This window comes from Helianthus annuus, chromosome 4, assembly GCF_002127325.2.
Source record: "Helianthus annuus cultivar XRQ/B chromosome 4, HanXRQr2.0-SUNRISE, whole genome shotgun sequence".
NCBI classification, from domain to species: domain Eukaryota; kingdom Viridiplantae; phylum Streptophyta; class Magnoliopsida; order Asterales; family Asteraceae; genus Helianthus; species Helianthus annuus.
In genome coordinates this window covers 154172776-154188807 of record NC_035436.2, presented here as the reverse complement: position 1 = coordinate 154188807, position 16032 = coordinate 154172776, and the positions used below count along the sequence as shown (strand labels likewise).

The 16032-nt window shown below is 37.3% G+C and overlaps 1 protein-coding gene across 1 annotated transcript; it reads left to right on the top strand.

The window, feature by feature from the left end:
- Positions 1-436: 436 nt before the first annotated feature.
- On the top strand, positions 437-11894 carry LOC110936988 (myosin-9). Its single transcript, XM_022179390.1, has 38 exons — positions 437-571; positions 746-889; positions 988-1133; positions 1212-1368; positions 1463-1521; positions 1625-1784; positions 1854-2003; positions 2587-2723; positions 2846-2992; positions 3078-3179; positions 3266-3323; positions 3435-3536; positions 3667-3704; positions 3856-3982; positions 4076-4258; positions 4455-4586; positions 4666-4775; positions 4849-4909; positions 5983-6160; positions 6285-6490; positions 6565-6684; positions 6955-7053; positions 7142-7366; positions 7653-7792; positions 8086-8197; positions 8307-8342; positions 8453-8704; positions 8782-8934; positions 9025-9231; positions 10009-10152; positions 10267-10337; positions 10419-10518; positions 10715-10771; positions 10863-10919; positions 10999-11079; positions 11151-11233; positions 11312-11482; positions 11559-11894. The coding sequence occupies exons 1-37, from the start codon at positions 437-439 to the stop codon at positions 11436-11438; spliced, it is 4596 nt and encodes a 1531-aa protein (XP_022035082.1). The 3' UTR covers positions 11439-11482; positions 11559-11894.
- Positions 11895-16032: the final 4138 nt, after the last annotated feature.

The following is a 16032-nucleotide window of genomic DNA, read 5'->3' as shown; positions in this document are numbered from 1 at the left end:
AACAACAAAGGTTACAGTACAAGACTAAGTATATATAGAGAACAAGTCAACAAACTATAGGTTAAACAACTTATAGAATAAGAAAGCAAAACGGGCCTTCCACTCTAAACCAAAATAGCCCCAAAGGCCTTCACAACCCAACAAATAAAACACTAATTGATGAAAAGACACATCCAATATTTGGACCTGAATATTTTGTTTGAGAGTAGCAACAGAAGGATTTGCCTAGCTTATATCGTAACATGAAGCAACACATAGAAGTTAATTTGTTATTTAGCATATGCATTTCATTCTCTCAAGATAAATTACATATTATGATAAACTGATAACTAATACATGATATATTGTACGGCATGTTTAGATCACAAACAAATGACTAAATGCTCTATATTTTATACGAGAGCTACAGGTTTGATATGTGATGGGTTGGATTAACATGCAGGCTGCTACAGTTAATATCATTCTAGGTACTCACGTATGGGCAGAAGACCCAGCAGTATGTTGGATTGATGGACAAGTTACAAAGATTAATGGGCAGGAAGTTGAGGTCACAACAACTGATGGGAAGAGAGTAAGACGGTTTTATACTCCGTATATAAAACTTGTAATTGTATTGATTATTGTGTTAATGGAAAGTGTTACAAGGGAGATATATATAGACTACATATTTACATTTTGACCCATATAATATAAAAACTTTTCTATTAGTTTTTTAACTGGGAAACTTTTTCTTATTTGTTAATAGGTTGTTGCAAAGTTATCAAAAATATATCCCAAAGATGTGGATGCTCCAGCTGGTGGTGTTGATGACATGACTAAGCTTTCTTATTTGCACGAACCTGGAGTTCTTCAAAATTTGTCCACAAGATTTCAACTCAACGAAATATACGTAAGGAGATCTCGAAAAAAATTCATTAATATATATCTTATTGTTGAATTTGGGCTTTTTTCATGAAAATGCTAAATCATACGCCGATATTATGGCAGACTTATACTGGAAATATTCTCATTGCCATTAACCCATTTCAAAGATTAACTCACTTATATGAAACTCATATGATGGAACAATACAAAGGGGCACCATTAGGGGAACTAAGTCCTCATGTTTTTGCAATTGCGGACGTGGCTTTCAGGTATTTTTTCTTTCTTTTTGCCTTGTAAAAACTAACGTCGCAATGATTATACAAACAATTTTACTTGAGATGAGTCAGGGCAATGATTAATGAAGGAAAAAGCAACTCGATCTTGGTCAGTGGTGAAAGTGGGGCTGGTAAAACTGAGACTACTAAAATGCTTATGCGGTATTTAGCCTATTTGGGTGGTCGTAAAGGCACCGAAGGACGGACAGTTGAGCAGCAAGTTCTTGAAGTAAGATGTCAAATTTTTTTTCTATATTTCTTGACGTTGTGCTGAAATATTTATGTTCTAAAGTAACACATTTTGATAAATTTTGTAAATGCAGTCAAATCCAGTTCTGGAAGCATTTGGAAATGCAAAAACTGTCAGAAATAATAATTCAAGGTGCAGTACTAAATTATATGACAAGTTAAACAGGATCTTTTTCACTGCATTAAATAAAATTAAAAAAAAATGTTGTCACTGATCAATCTTTCTTCTGCTGCAGTCGGTTTGGAAAATTTGTTGAGATTCAGTTTGATAAACATGGAAGAATATCTGGAGCAGCCATCAGGACATATCTCCTTGAAAGATCTCGTGTTTGCCAGATTTCAGATCCTGAACGCAATTACCACTGTTTCTATCTTCTATGTGCAGCACCCCCAGAGGTAGATTTACACAAATTAGGCAATTCATTACTAAAACTTCATCTGATTATGAAATATGAATATTTTCAGGAAGTTGAAAAATATAAACTGGGAGATCCTAAAACATTTCACTATCTCAATCAATCAAATTGCTACCAACTTGTTGGCGTAAACGAAGCTCAAGATTATCTTGCCACTAGAAGAGCCATGGATGTTGTCGGAATAACCGACACAGATCAGGTCATACGATCTTCACTATATATATTATATTTGGGATGTATACATAAGGATTTAGTAACATCTTAAGTTGTAAAATGACAAAATTGAACCAGGAGTAATATTGTATATTGATTGTGTTAATAATAGGGTTACATAGACCTTTATATATAGAATCAGTAATTACACATTTACACATAGATACCCTTTAGTCTGTTATAATTACCGATACGAACATAACTAATCTAATAGACCAAAAAGTCCTAGAAACTATTCAAAAGAGTATTTTCTAGCCGGTTTATCAAAACATATTTGGGTAGATTCAGGGACATTTTGGTCCTTTTCTAACCCTAAATGTGAATCTTCAAATTTTGCGGCATCTTGTCATTTTACATTTTTTACACACTGCTGTACAGAAGAAACCAAATTGATTACGAAATGACCTTTAAAGCTATTTTGATAGAAGGGTAGCCTTATTGAAAACTTTTAAATACGTTAATGATTATTATTAGTATTATTATTATTACTATTATTATTATGACTATTATTATTTTTGTTATTCTAAACATGTAACTAAACTGCAATCACATGTTCTCCTATCTTACAGGAAGCAATTTTCCGACTTGTAGCAGCAATCCTCCATCTTGGTAATGTCCAGTTTATCAAAGGAAAAGAGGTTGATTCATCCCTCCTGAAAGATGACAAATCGAAATTTCATCTGAAGATGACAGCCGAGCTACTCATGTGCGTTTATATATTTCTTTCATTCTTTATGTTTACAAGAATTTATGTATGTGTGTGTATATATGCATGTATGCAAGTATTATCCTTTGTGTATTACTAACTTGCTGTTATATGATTTGCAGGTGTGATCGTGCGGCGCTGGAGGATGCACTGTTAAAACGTGTGATGGTTACCCCAGAAGAAGTTATTAAAAGAAGTCTTCCTCCTGATGCCGCAACCACTAGCAGGGATGGTTTGGCTAAGACATTATATTCCCGCCTATTTGACTGGTATTTCGAGCTTCTTTTGCATATTTATTACAGTTACTTGAATTACTAAGTGGTTCTGAAGGTGCATGATTATGTAAATCTGCAGGCTAGTTGATAAAATCAATATGTCAATTGGTCAAGATCCAAATTCCAAATCTCTGATTGGTGTTCTTGACATTTATGGTTTTGAGAGCTTTAAGTCAAATAGGTAAATCTGATGTGTTGGAATAATAATTGTTTATAAAGCTTCTTCTGTGCGATGAACGGATGATCAACAAGAGTTGTATTGTGCAGTTTTGAACAATTTTGTATCAACTTTACCAACGAGAAGCTGCAACAACATTTCAATCAGGTGCGATTTCTGGCGTTTTTGACATATACGGACTACGGTCAATGTTTGTATCTTTTTATGTAATTTCTGAACCTACCATTGATGCTTATTGTTCTTTTTGATTTCATACAGCATGTGTTCAAGATGGAGCAAGAGGAATATACCAAAGAGCAAATTGACTGGAGCTACATAGAATTTGTTGATAATAAAGATGTCCTAGAACTTATTGAAAAGGTTCGTATAAATTCAAAATCTGAAGTTTCCAATAAGGAATAGTTTCTATGCAATCACTGCTACATGTGGATATATGTTGACACATTGTATCTCTAGAAATTATGCTTTAATGGTTGTACTACATTTGCAGAAACCTGGTGGAATTATTGCTCTACTTGATGAAGCCTGGTATGCAGTATTTTACAACTCACAGACATTTTTATTGATCCAGTTTCTTACATACACACACACACTGAAACACACTTGCAAGGGTGGTCTAGGAAAACTATATTTTCTGACCTGGTCTTTTGTTAGCTTATGACTGCTTTTCTGTTTCCAGCATGTTTCCCAAGTCAACTCATGAAACATTTTCACAGAAGCTTTATCAGACATTCAAAAATCACCCACGCTTTATCAAACCCAAATTGGCTCGCAGTGATTTCATCATTTCCCATTATGCTGGGGAGGTAATTTATTTATTTTTTATTTATACTATATACAAGTTGCCAAGCTTTGTCAAAATCTGAAGTATTTGCCTTCTTTATATGTATAATATTCAGGTTCATTATCAGTCTGAACTGTTTCTAGACAAAAACAAAGATTATGTCGTTCCCGAACATCAAGATTTGTTGTTGGCTTCCAAGTGTTCTTTTGTAGCAGGTCTTTTTCCTCCAGTCGCTGAGGAGACAAATAAATCTTCAAACAAATCTGCTAAGTTCTCGTCAATAGGTTCTCGCTTCAAGGTAATTTTTCTCTTAATTCTTAAAGCATTCCAAAATCAGGCTTAGCTTTCAGAGAGAAATTAGTTGAATGGAGAATACTTATAAATGGTGAAATGCGTTAGTTTCTTCTCCCAAGAAAGAATAGGAGAAGTGTAAAGAATAAAATATGTCATGTGAAAATACATCTGGGTTCTGAGATTGTTTTTAATCAATGCAGCTACAACTTCAATCATTAATGGAAACTCTGAATTCCACAGAACCACATTATATCAGATGTGTGAAGCCAAATAATCTGCTTAAACCTTGCATCTTTGAGAATGCCAACATCATGCAACAATTACGTTGTGGGGTGAGTGAGTTTAAATTAACAATACTTTAACTCATTTTAATAGTTTTTAATCTCTTAGTGCTTTTCACTCATCATGAAGGGTGTTCTAGAAGCAATCCGTATAAGCATGGCTGGATACCCAACTCGCAAGAGTTTTTTTGATTTCCTCAATCGGTTCAGTCTTCTTGCTCCAGAGGTTTTGGGAGGGAAGTAAGTAGAATTCATTGTGGTATCTAGTTAGAACAATGCTGTTCTTACATTAGTTTGTTTCTTATATCAACAGTCTTGATGCAAAGGATGCATGTAAAAAGATTATTGACAAGATGAAGCTTCAAGGGGCTCAGGTAACATACGTTACAGACTACTAAAATGATATATTTGCATATTCTTATCTTGATTGCAAAGTAAATAAAAGAGATTATATCAGTAGCTAGATTTAATCAGGGTTAATGAACATGATACATACTCAATTATTTATTTGTTTATTTCTAAACTCACCCTTTCTCTATCTTTTGTGCAATAAGGGGGGTAGGGGCGCCCATCACTCACCACTCACTCATCACTCACAACATCCAATCAATTTCCGCCATGTCATCGAGCATTATTCCATCACTAGTGATGGTTTTTAGTGGAAATGCCCATCACTCACCACGCACTATCAAAATCATTCCAAAAAAAAAAAAAAAAAGCTAAATTGCATCAACATCAACTTCTTCACGCGTAAAAATCTCAACGCGTTTTAGGATACACGCGTGATCAACACCGGCGGCGGCGGTGTTCCACGCTATACAACGCGTGGTGGATGGTTGATAACGGGGCGCCCCGTCCCCCCTAAGGATATGACAGTTTCTTTTTAGAGTAAAATGCCATTTTCGTCCCTGAGGTTTGGCCAGTTTTGCGACTTTCATCCAAAGGTTTGTTTTTCAGCATCTGGATCCAAAAGGTTTGAAATCTTGGCCATTTTCATCTGGCTCGTTAACTCCATCCATTTTTCTCTGTTAAGTCAGGGGTATTTCTGTCTTTTTTGTTAACTTAAAGGGCGATTCGGTCTTTTTCACTTTATGTAAAAAGGCCGAATACCCCTGAAAAAGACCGAATTGCTGTTAAAGTTAACAAAAAAGATGGAAATACCCTTGACTTAACAGAGAAAAAGGATGGAGTTAACGAGTTGAATGAAAATGGCAAGATTTCAAACCTTTTGGATCCAGATGTGGAAAATAAACCTTTAGATGAAAGTCGCAAAACTGGCCAAACCTTAGGGACGAAAATGGCATTTTACTCTTCTTTTTATTATCAACTTATAGTTTTCACAAAAAGGGTCCTGCATGCAAGTTTCTTTTTATTATCAATATATAGTTTCCATGCAGCAATATTTCACAATCCATGTACTAAAGAAGGTATATCATTGGTATGTCAGATTGGAAAAACGAAAGTTTTTCTTAGGGCTGGTCAGATGGCGGACCTAGATGCACAGAGAGCTCAAATACTTAACACTGCAGCTAAGAAAATTCAAAGAAAGATAAGAACTCATATCACTAGGAACCGTTTTCTTGCTTTGAGGAAAGCTTCTATCTCATTGCAATCTCTATGTAGAGGTTTGTCTTTTTATTTGTTTACTTTTATTGTTTTTTTAATTGTCATCAAATTTCCTACACATGTTTTCTCCATTTACCCTTGTCAATAAATTCACTCAATTCAACTTTCTGTTCTTTGTAACAGGAAAGCTTGCTACGAAATTATTTGAACACATGAAAAGGCAGGCTGCATCACTTAAAATACAGAAGAATTATAGGCGACATTCATTAACGATGTGGTACAGTAAATATAAGCTCTCTGTCATTGTTCTTCAGACAGGATTGAGAGCAATGGCTGCTCATAACGAATTCAGACACAGAAAGACAACTAAAGCAGCACTTCTTGTGCAAGTCAGTACTTGCTTCTACTTGTTGCATATTGATCTGGACTTTTTCTTTTTTACTTTAACGGGTCATATTTTCAGGCCAATTGGCATCGTCATAGAGACTTTAAATACTATAAGAGACTGAAGAGGTCAGCAGTGGTTACACAAACCCGATGGAGGGGGAGAGTTGCTAGAAAAGAGCTTCGGAAACTAAAGCAGGTATGTAGCTCATATTTCAGATTTAACCTTTTTTGGATATTAGTTGCAATTTTCTTAGGTGGTCTTTGGTGTGCAGTCAGTAATCACTGAGTAAGGTTTGAGATATCTAGTACTTATCTTGATTTAGTGATTATATGAACCTCCTAGATTGCCTTCAATGTGATGATTACAAAACCCTAATTCCTCTTTGTTTTCCCCATTCATTTAATCAAAAGTTCCCTGCATTCAATATTTATGTTATTATCCGTTGCTCATTTTCAACATATGCAGGAGGCAAGGCAAACAGGTGCACTCCAGGAAGCAAAAGATAAGCTTCAAGCGCAAGTGGAAGATCTCACTTGGCGTTTACAGTTAGAAAAACGCATGAAGGTAATGCTAGTCTGACACAATAGGCTTTTATGTACGGCTACAAAATATCTACATGAATTTTGACAAAATGTGAATGCCAATTGTGCAGACTGACCTGGAAGAAGCAAAAGGGCAGGAAATTCAGAAATTGCAGAACTCACTGCAAACATTGCAGGCTAAACTTGATGAAACAAATGAATTGCTTATCAAGGAACGTGAAACCGCCCAGAAAGCAATCGAGGAAGCATCAGCTATTGTTAAAGAAACTACTCCAATTCATGTAGAAGACACAGAAAAGATTGACAAACTAAGTGCAGAAGTGAAAGAGTTGAAGGTAATATTATATCCCCATTATTTGTATGTGTTCCAGTGAAGGATGTGTTGGTTGTACTAGTTACTTATCGTATATGACTAAGTAATGCTGCTAGAGAGGTTGTTGTTGTTTTATGGAATAAGGTTCTGAACTAGTTACTTATCGTATATGACTAAGTAATGCTGCTAGAGAGATTGTTGTTTTCTAAGTCTTCATACCCTGGTTAACAAATTTTCTTTTTTACTCCTCTCACCCTCAATGACAAAACCTTCTTAATGACCCTTACCTTATGATTGAGTTCATGCAGAGTTTGTTAGAATCAGAGAGAAACCGAGCTAATGAAGCTGAGAAGAAGTGCACTGAAGCCCTTGAATCAAGTGAAAATAAGAAACAGAAGTTGGAAGAAACTGTAAACAGGGCAAATCAACTTCAAGAATCTTTGACTAGGTAACTGTTACAGCTAAATTCATTATAATAAGAACCCTTTTGATTAGCTTTACTTGATTTTAACTATTCAAGAAGTGAATCAAGATTCAAGAACTCTAGGTGTGTTTTAATTTTGAGTAAATAATCCAACAACAAAATATCACAGGCCATAAGTTATTGATATAAGCTCATGAGTCACAAGGTAAGATAAAAACTCATTGTTAGGTTCCATCATTCTTTCCAATAATTTCAATGTAAGACACTCAAAGCTACAACAATTTTGCAACAACTATAATATAATTTATTCTTGTTAGGCTGGAGGAGAAGCTCGCCAACATAGAGTCAGAAAACAAAGTTCTTCGCCAGCAAGCGTTAACAATGGCACAAAATACCAAGATGCAGGCTGCACGGTCAAAATCAATGAAGGTACCCATAAAGTTCTTCATATTCTACTTTTAAGTTAAATTCTAATACTTACATCTCTTATCTCTCTTTTCTTTTCTGTTTTTCTTCTTTCTCCTTGAAACACTGACAGAGGACCGATAGTATAAAATCTCAGTCTCAGTCTGTGGTAAGTGGAAGTTTCTCAAAATTCGGTTATGGTTTCTAACTTTCTATATGTTTTCATAAATATGTGATTAATGCAACTCATTTTCATATTTTCCTTTTAAAATATAACAGGATCTTCATAGTCCTTCCATGCAACAGAGAGAAGCTGATGTGGAGGAGAAACCACAAAAGTCACTTAACGAGAAACAGCAAGAATATCAGGATTTGCTCCTTCGATGTATCGCACAACCCCTAGGGTTCTCAAAAGGACGACCGGTTGCTGCATGCATCATATACAAATGTCTCAGACAGTGGCGGTCATTTGAAGCTGAAAAAACCAGCATTTTTGATCGTATAATTCAAACCATAGGCCAAGCAATTGAGGTATGAATTCAAGGGTTCATATTTTCATTTTAGATTAGTTATACTTATCCTTAACATAAGTTTCTTTTTGAATAAAGACACAAGATAACAATGAAGTCTTAGCCTATTGGTTATCCAATGCCTCAACTTTGCTGCTGCTGTTGCAACGCACATTGAAAGCTAGTGGTGCTGCTGGGGCCCCACAACACCGAAGACCAACATCAGCTAGCTTATTTGGAAGGATGACTCAGGTAAACCAAAGAAAAAAGAAATTAGAAAAAAAAGGAAAAAAATAATATTATTTGGTATTTAAAGTGTAGTAGCATTTGATGGGTTTGTAGAGCTTTCGTGGAACTCCACAAGGTGTAAACATGTCTTTAATAGATGGGGAGACAAATGGTGCATCTGACACATTACAGCAAGTTGAAGCCAAATACCCTGCTTTGCTATTCAAGCAGCAGTTAACAGCATATGTTGAAAAGATATATGGAATGATACGTGACAACTTAAAGAAAGAGATTTCTCCATTGCTTGGATTGTGCATCCAGGTACTTACTACTTAATTACTCCGTATATATATAGGGATGAGGATCATTACAGAACACTAATTATTGAGAGAACATAAAGAACAACACTAAATTACTAAATTTTGGGATTTAAGGTTCATATATTATATATATACATCTTACATTCATATGTGTATTATATATACATAAAATACCATATATTTTTACCTACGCATAGCCTACATAGTATATACATGTATGTAATTTAACCTACACATAAGCTACAGATGTGTACGTTATATAAAACTGAAAATTTCCCATATTTTGTTTTGAATTCTTGTGAGAAACAATAAATCTTACATTTCTAACATTTTCATTTACTTTTTAGGTTTTTAGGATTGAAAATATGGGTGATTCATTTTGTTCTGCGTGTTCTCGCAATATTTATTGTTCTCTATAGAACCTTCCCCATATATATATATATATATATAGAGGCCTGTTAACGTACAAAATGCCTTAACGTACGACGCGTATGCGAGGCATTATCAACATGCGATTTTGGTATTTTTGAACATCATGCGATTTGGGTTATTTTTTATAACATGCGAAAATGGTTTTTTATATAAACATGCGATTTATATATTTTTTAAACATGCGATTTCCCCTATATACAGTACATGCGATTTTGTTTTTTTAGAAACATAACGTGCGATTTGCCATCGCGTACGCGTCGTACATTAAGGCCTCTTGTACGATATACTTTTTCTATATATATATATTTGAAGCTCCCTAACATCTTATTATATGTTTATGGTTTAGGCACCGAGAATATCCAGAGCAAACTTGCTAAAGGGGAACGCTGTTGCGCTAGCAAGTGCTGCTTCTCAGGATATCCTGATTGCTCACTGGCAAGGGATTGTTAACAACATTGGATGCTTCTTAAACATGTTGAAATCTAACAATGTCAGTGCACTCTTTCTTACATGTTAAATGGTTTAATTGAAAGGAAAAAAACAACTTAAAAGGAAACATTTTAACTTCTTCATGAGCTGAAATTGGCATATTTTTTCTTTGTAGGTACCGCCATTTTTGGTTCGCAAAATCTTCACACAGATATTTTCTTTCATCAATGTACAATTATTCAACAGGTTCTGAGACGTGTCTATATGCTTACTTACACGGGTGCAAGCTTGTTCATTTATCTTTAATTTTATATATTACACTTGCAGCCTTCTGTTGAGACGAGAGTGCTGTTCTTTCAGTAATGGGGAATACGTCAAGGCAGGATTGTCGGAACTGGAACAGTGGTGCTACAAAGCAACTGAAGAGGTGTTCTTTTTCTTATCTTTCAGGATATTTATCTGTATATTATGTTCATTGTGTAGGTTGATATACGGGCTTGACCCAAGTGTATATCTGGCTTAACTCATTAGTGTCTATGTGTAACATTGTATCCACCATGTAACTATTTATACCGATAGGGTTTTCCCAAGTTTCACTGACTTTTGAGAATATCAAATTTCAGTATGCAGGATCAGCTTGGGATGAGCTCAAGCACATAAGACAAGCTATTGGGTTCCTGGTATTTCACCTTTCTATATATTTTTTTTACCATATATAATATTTAATTATTTGTGAGCTATCGTTTTATAGCTTTCATTTATCGATTTCAGGTTATTCATCAGAAGCCAAAGAAGACACTGGATGAAATAACTCACGATTTGTGCCCAGTAAGTTTAAGTTCCCATATCTTATCTAGAAAATCATTAATTCAATATTAAACTGATTGTAAATCCGTTTCACCTGCAGATGCTTAGCATACAACAGCTCTACAGAATCAGTACCATGTATTGGGATGACAAATACGGCACCCATAGTCTTTCTCCAGATGTATTTATCTTTTATGTATATATATTTTTTAAAATAAAAGCACACCCATTTCTAAATCTCATTTCTGACAGGTAATTTCCAACATGAGGGTGCTGATGACTGAAGATTCAAACAATGCTGTCAGCAGCTCATTTTTGCTGGATGATGATTCAAGGTTGAACATATCATCAGAACAAATTTGATATTTGTTTGTGGCAATATTTCGATATTTAATGAAATATTTGGTGTGCAGCATACCATTCTCTGTTGATGACCTCTCCAAATCAATGCATCAGATCAATATAGCAGATATTGAGCCGCCACCACTTGTTCGTGATAATTCGGGTTTCAGTTTCTTATTGTCACGTGCTGAATCATGATCATTCGGGTTTCAGTTCACTTATCTGGAAGTTGACCTTTGATGGTAGGTTTGATTTTACCAGCATGCGTAGTGATTTAGATTAAATTGTGTAAACCTCATTCTTTTGATAATGCTGCAGATGTGTTTAACTAGGTGTTGCCAGGTTCCAAGTTTGATTACTGTTTGGAGTTGCTATGTGTTGGATGAGGCTTCTGAAACTCGAAGGTGGAGATTGTTATATTGAGTTTTAGAAGTCTAGGGTGTTAAGAGTAATAAGGTCAAACTTGAGGGACCAGTCTTGCCTAATATGATAGTTAGTTTGTTAATAGTTAGTTAGTAACTGATTTGGGGAAAGTCTTAGTATAAGAACAGCTCTCGATTAGGTCATCACTTTAAATTCGTTTTCTTTTCTTGTTCAATCGTTGTAATCGTTGATTTCGATCATTAATAAAGTGAGCAATCGTTGGTGTGTGTATTGTTCTTGTTTCATGTATGACATATACAACAATGGTGAATAACATGTTATAAGCATGAGTTGTCTCATAATCATTGACATAACTCTAATCATTGTAAACTATGATTACATAGTTAATATGTAATTACCAACCTCAAAAGGTACATCTAAGATTAAGTTAATCACTAAATAACATCTTCTACATGTACAATGCTAAGCATAGACAACAGCTTAAATTGTAGTGCTTATGAGTTGATCATAAAGAAGCATATATTTAGTACGATTAATTGCAAACTGTAAATTGAAAGTTACAGATTATATTTTGTACATAACCACTTAGACTATATGGTGCGGACCAGTGACCGCTTTCATATCAGTTAACGCTTTAGCGCCTGGCACTCTGCCCCGGAGGCGCAAAAGGGGGGGGGGAGGGGGGCAGAGTTGGGTTCGTTAAAGCCTTCACGAGAGCGAGCGAGCGAGAGAGAGAGAGAGAGAGAGCGAGGGAGAGAGAGAGAGAGAGAGAGAGAGAGAGAGAGAGAGGTGCCACACATTTTTCAATTAACCCACACTGCATTTGTTAAAGGGTGGGTTAGTTAAAGCTACTGTTGTAAGAAACGCTAGGCGCTAGTCAGCTGGTGGGTACCGACTAGCGATTAATTGAGATTATACGGATTAGGATTTTATATGTAATTTTCAGTTTTTTATATGTATTATTTTAAGTAGACATGTTTTTACACCTTCGACCCATGTTTTCAAGTAGTTAGGATTAATTTCCGGAATTTACAAGTTTTAAGAATCTGACCGGAATTGCTAGACTACCACTAATTTTTGGCCAATTAAGACTAGATTTGACCACTGTTGACCGCCTACGGATTAAATGACCGATTAGATAAAACTTACTCGGTAAACCACCGACTGATCGGAGGCTAGTCAGGATTTTTACAACCATGGTTAAAGCCCACGACCTACGTGAGAGTGAGGTGTAGCTTTAACTAATGGAATATAACTTACGTAATGATAAATAGGATCATATTATTATCTTTGTATTTATCTCTTCCCTAAAATATGAGATTGTATCTTGTATATAATGTAGTTATCAATGAGAGAGGAATTCAATTGAGCCATAACATTCTTCATGGTATCAAGAGCCTAACCCTATTTTTTTTCGCCTCCCCTCCCCATCCTCTCTCTCTATCTCACCGCCGGCTTCTATCCTCCATCGGCTGGTCATGACTTCCTCACCCATCCACCCTGCGGTCACTGTTAATAACATTAAGAACTTCATCCCTCTGATTCTTGCTAGTCAAACCGAACACTACAACACATGGGCTGAGTTATTCGTCCTCCACTGCAAAGCCTATGATGTTTTTGATCACTTGCAATTTCGCGACACCGCCACCCCTTCTTCCACTGAAAAAGACAAAGAGAAGGACAGAGAACCCGCCCCCCCAAACATTCTTATCTTGAGTCATGGGAACGTATAGATTCCATTATTCTCCAATGGATATACGGTACCATCTCTCAGGATCTCATGCACACCATAATGATCACCAACACCACCGCATACGACGCTTGGTGTCGACTCAAGAATCTTTTTCTTGACAACCAAGCAGCTCGTACCATTACCATACAAAACAAATTTTTCAACATGCGCCTCGAACAATTCTCTACTATGGCCGAATATTGTCAACACATGAAGCTGCTTCATGATCAACTCACAAGTCTCGGGTCCACCGTCTCCGAGAACCAACTTGTCCTACGGATTCTCACCGGTTTAAAGGATCAGTATGAGAGCATCTCTCTCATACTCCAGCAGACACAACCTCTTCCAGATTTTTACAACACTCGGTCGCGTCTATGCCAAGTTGAAGAACGGAAAAACGCACAAGCTAAGCTCTTGGCCCAATTTGCCGGAACTGCCCTTCACGCCACCATGGAACCCAATCGTGCCTCTACCGAAACCCGTATCCACACCCGCTTTGACAACCATGCTGAACGAGGACGAGGCCGGGGTCGTGGCCGAGGCCGTGGCCGCGGTCGCTCCTCCTACGACCGCGGACGCTATCAGCAACAACACCACTATCCGCCCCACTACTGGCCGCCTCCTCCATGGGCTGGGCAATCATCTCAGCAGCCCGCAAACTCTTGGGCCCAATGGACTCAACCATCATGTCCATACCCTTCCAATCCTAGCCCACACCATACATCTTCACAACAACAGCAGACTTCGGCCTAGGGAATTTTAGGCCCAAAACCAACAAATCCATCTACGACCCAAACATATGCGATTGGCTATGCCCCAACCGACATCACTCAAGCACTCTACAACTTGGCTCTTCACAACAATGATTCTTCATGGACCATGGACACCGGTGTGTCAGGTACAATGTCTCCTCAATATGATAAGTTTCAATCTATTTTTAATTCTGGCATTATTCGCAACATCATAGTTGGCAATGGCACAACCATTCCGGTCCTTGGACAAGGCAACATAACCCTTCCACCACCGTTCCCACCCTTTAAACTCAATAATGTCTTATATGCACCTAACCTAGTTAAAAACCTTATTTCTGTACGTCGTGTTACAACTGATAATCACTTGTCTGTTGAATTTGACCCATATGGTTTTACTGTGAAGGATCTCCAGACCAAGAAACCTATCCTACGGTGCAACAGGTCGGGGGATCTCTACACTCTCAGCCCATCCAACATCACCAATCTCAACACTGCTTCCACTTATGCAGCTATCTCTCAAGACATTTGGCACCAAAGGCTCGGTCACCCAGGCCCAGCTATTTTACAAACTTTAAAAACCTCTCATTCAATTTCTTGTGGTTCTTTGAATAAAAACGTTTGCATCGCTTGTATTTTTGGAAAACACACTAGACTTCCTATTGTTGCATCTAATACACGTACTTTTAAACCATTTGATATTGTTCATAGTGATGTTTGGACATCTCCCATCCTTTCTAATGGGGGTCATCGTTATTATGTATTATTCTTGGACGATTACACAAATTTTTTATGGACCTACCCTATAGCTCACAAATCTAATGTTTTTACCATGTTCACAAAATTCAACACCTTTATCCAAACACAATTTGACACTAAAATAAAACAATTCCAATGGGACAACGGGCGAGAGTATGCCAACCACCAATTTCAAAAATTTTGCAATATGCAAGGCATGCACTTCCGTTTTTCGTGCCCTCACACATCCTCAGAGAATGGTAAAGCCGAACGAGAAATACGAACCATAAATAACCTTATACGTACCCTCTTGGCCCACTCTTCCACACCAACCAATTTTTGGCAACATGTTCTCGAAACCGCAACCTACCTCTTAAATATCATACCAACCAAAATTCATAATTTTCAAACCCCCACCCAACGTCTATATCACTGCCTCCTGTCTTACGATCACCTTCGTGTGTTCGGGTGTATTTGCTATCCTCTTATTCCCCATACGACCATTCACAAACTTGCTTACCGTTCCTACCCTTGTGTATTTCTCGGTTATCCCTCTAATCACCGAGGATACAAATGGCTCGACCTCACGACCCGTAAAATCACCATAAATCGACATGCTTTTTTTTTTTTTGATGAAACTGTCTTTCCATTCTCCAAATCCCACAAGCAAACACCTCTAACCTATAAATTTCTAGATGACCATATACACCCATATTTCCACCTCACCCTTACAACCCTACCAAACTACCCACGGGACCCTCCTAACCCATCGATAATTCCTTCACAGCCCACTACACCACAAAGTCCTTCTACATAGGCCACTTCCCCTACGGCCCAATCCACTCCACATTACACTTCCTCATCCCCACACCCCACTCACCATTCGGCCCATTCCAGCCCGTTGTTCACCACCCCCAGGCTTCGGCCTCCAGCCCAATTACCTAACCGGCCCACCCTACACCCGTCACTTCGACCCCCCTCTCACCACATCAGACCCCCACCGGCCCAATACCGACTCCACCACCCTTACCCCCACCCGTACAATGCAAACCCGTGCCATGTCCGGTATCTCCAAACCGAAACATATTTTCAACCTTTCCACATCCTACATCGTCCCTATACCCAAAAACCCCAAAGATGCCTTGTCCAACCCGGAATGGTTTAGTGCTATGCAGACCGAATTTAATGC

Excerpts from the sequence above, each read along its gene's own strand:
- LOC110936988 (XM_022179390.1), top strand. The coding sequence starts at position 437 with ATGCAGGCTGCTACAGTTAATATCATTCTAGGTACTCACGTATGGGCA. Across the intron at positions 2,993-3,077 it reads TATTCCCGCCTATTTGACTG|GCTAGTTGATAAAATCAATA; the intron begins GTATTTCGAGCT and ends GTAAATCTGCAG. Across the intron at positions 3,180-3,265 it reads GAGAGCTTTAAGTCAAATAG|TTTTGAACAATTTTGTATCA; the intron begins GTAAATCTGATG and ends TGTATTGTGCAG.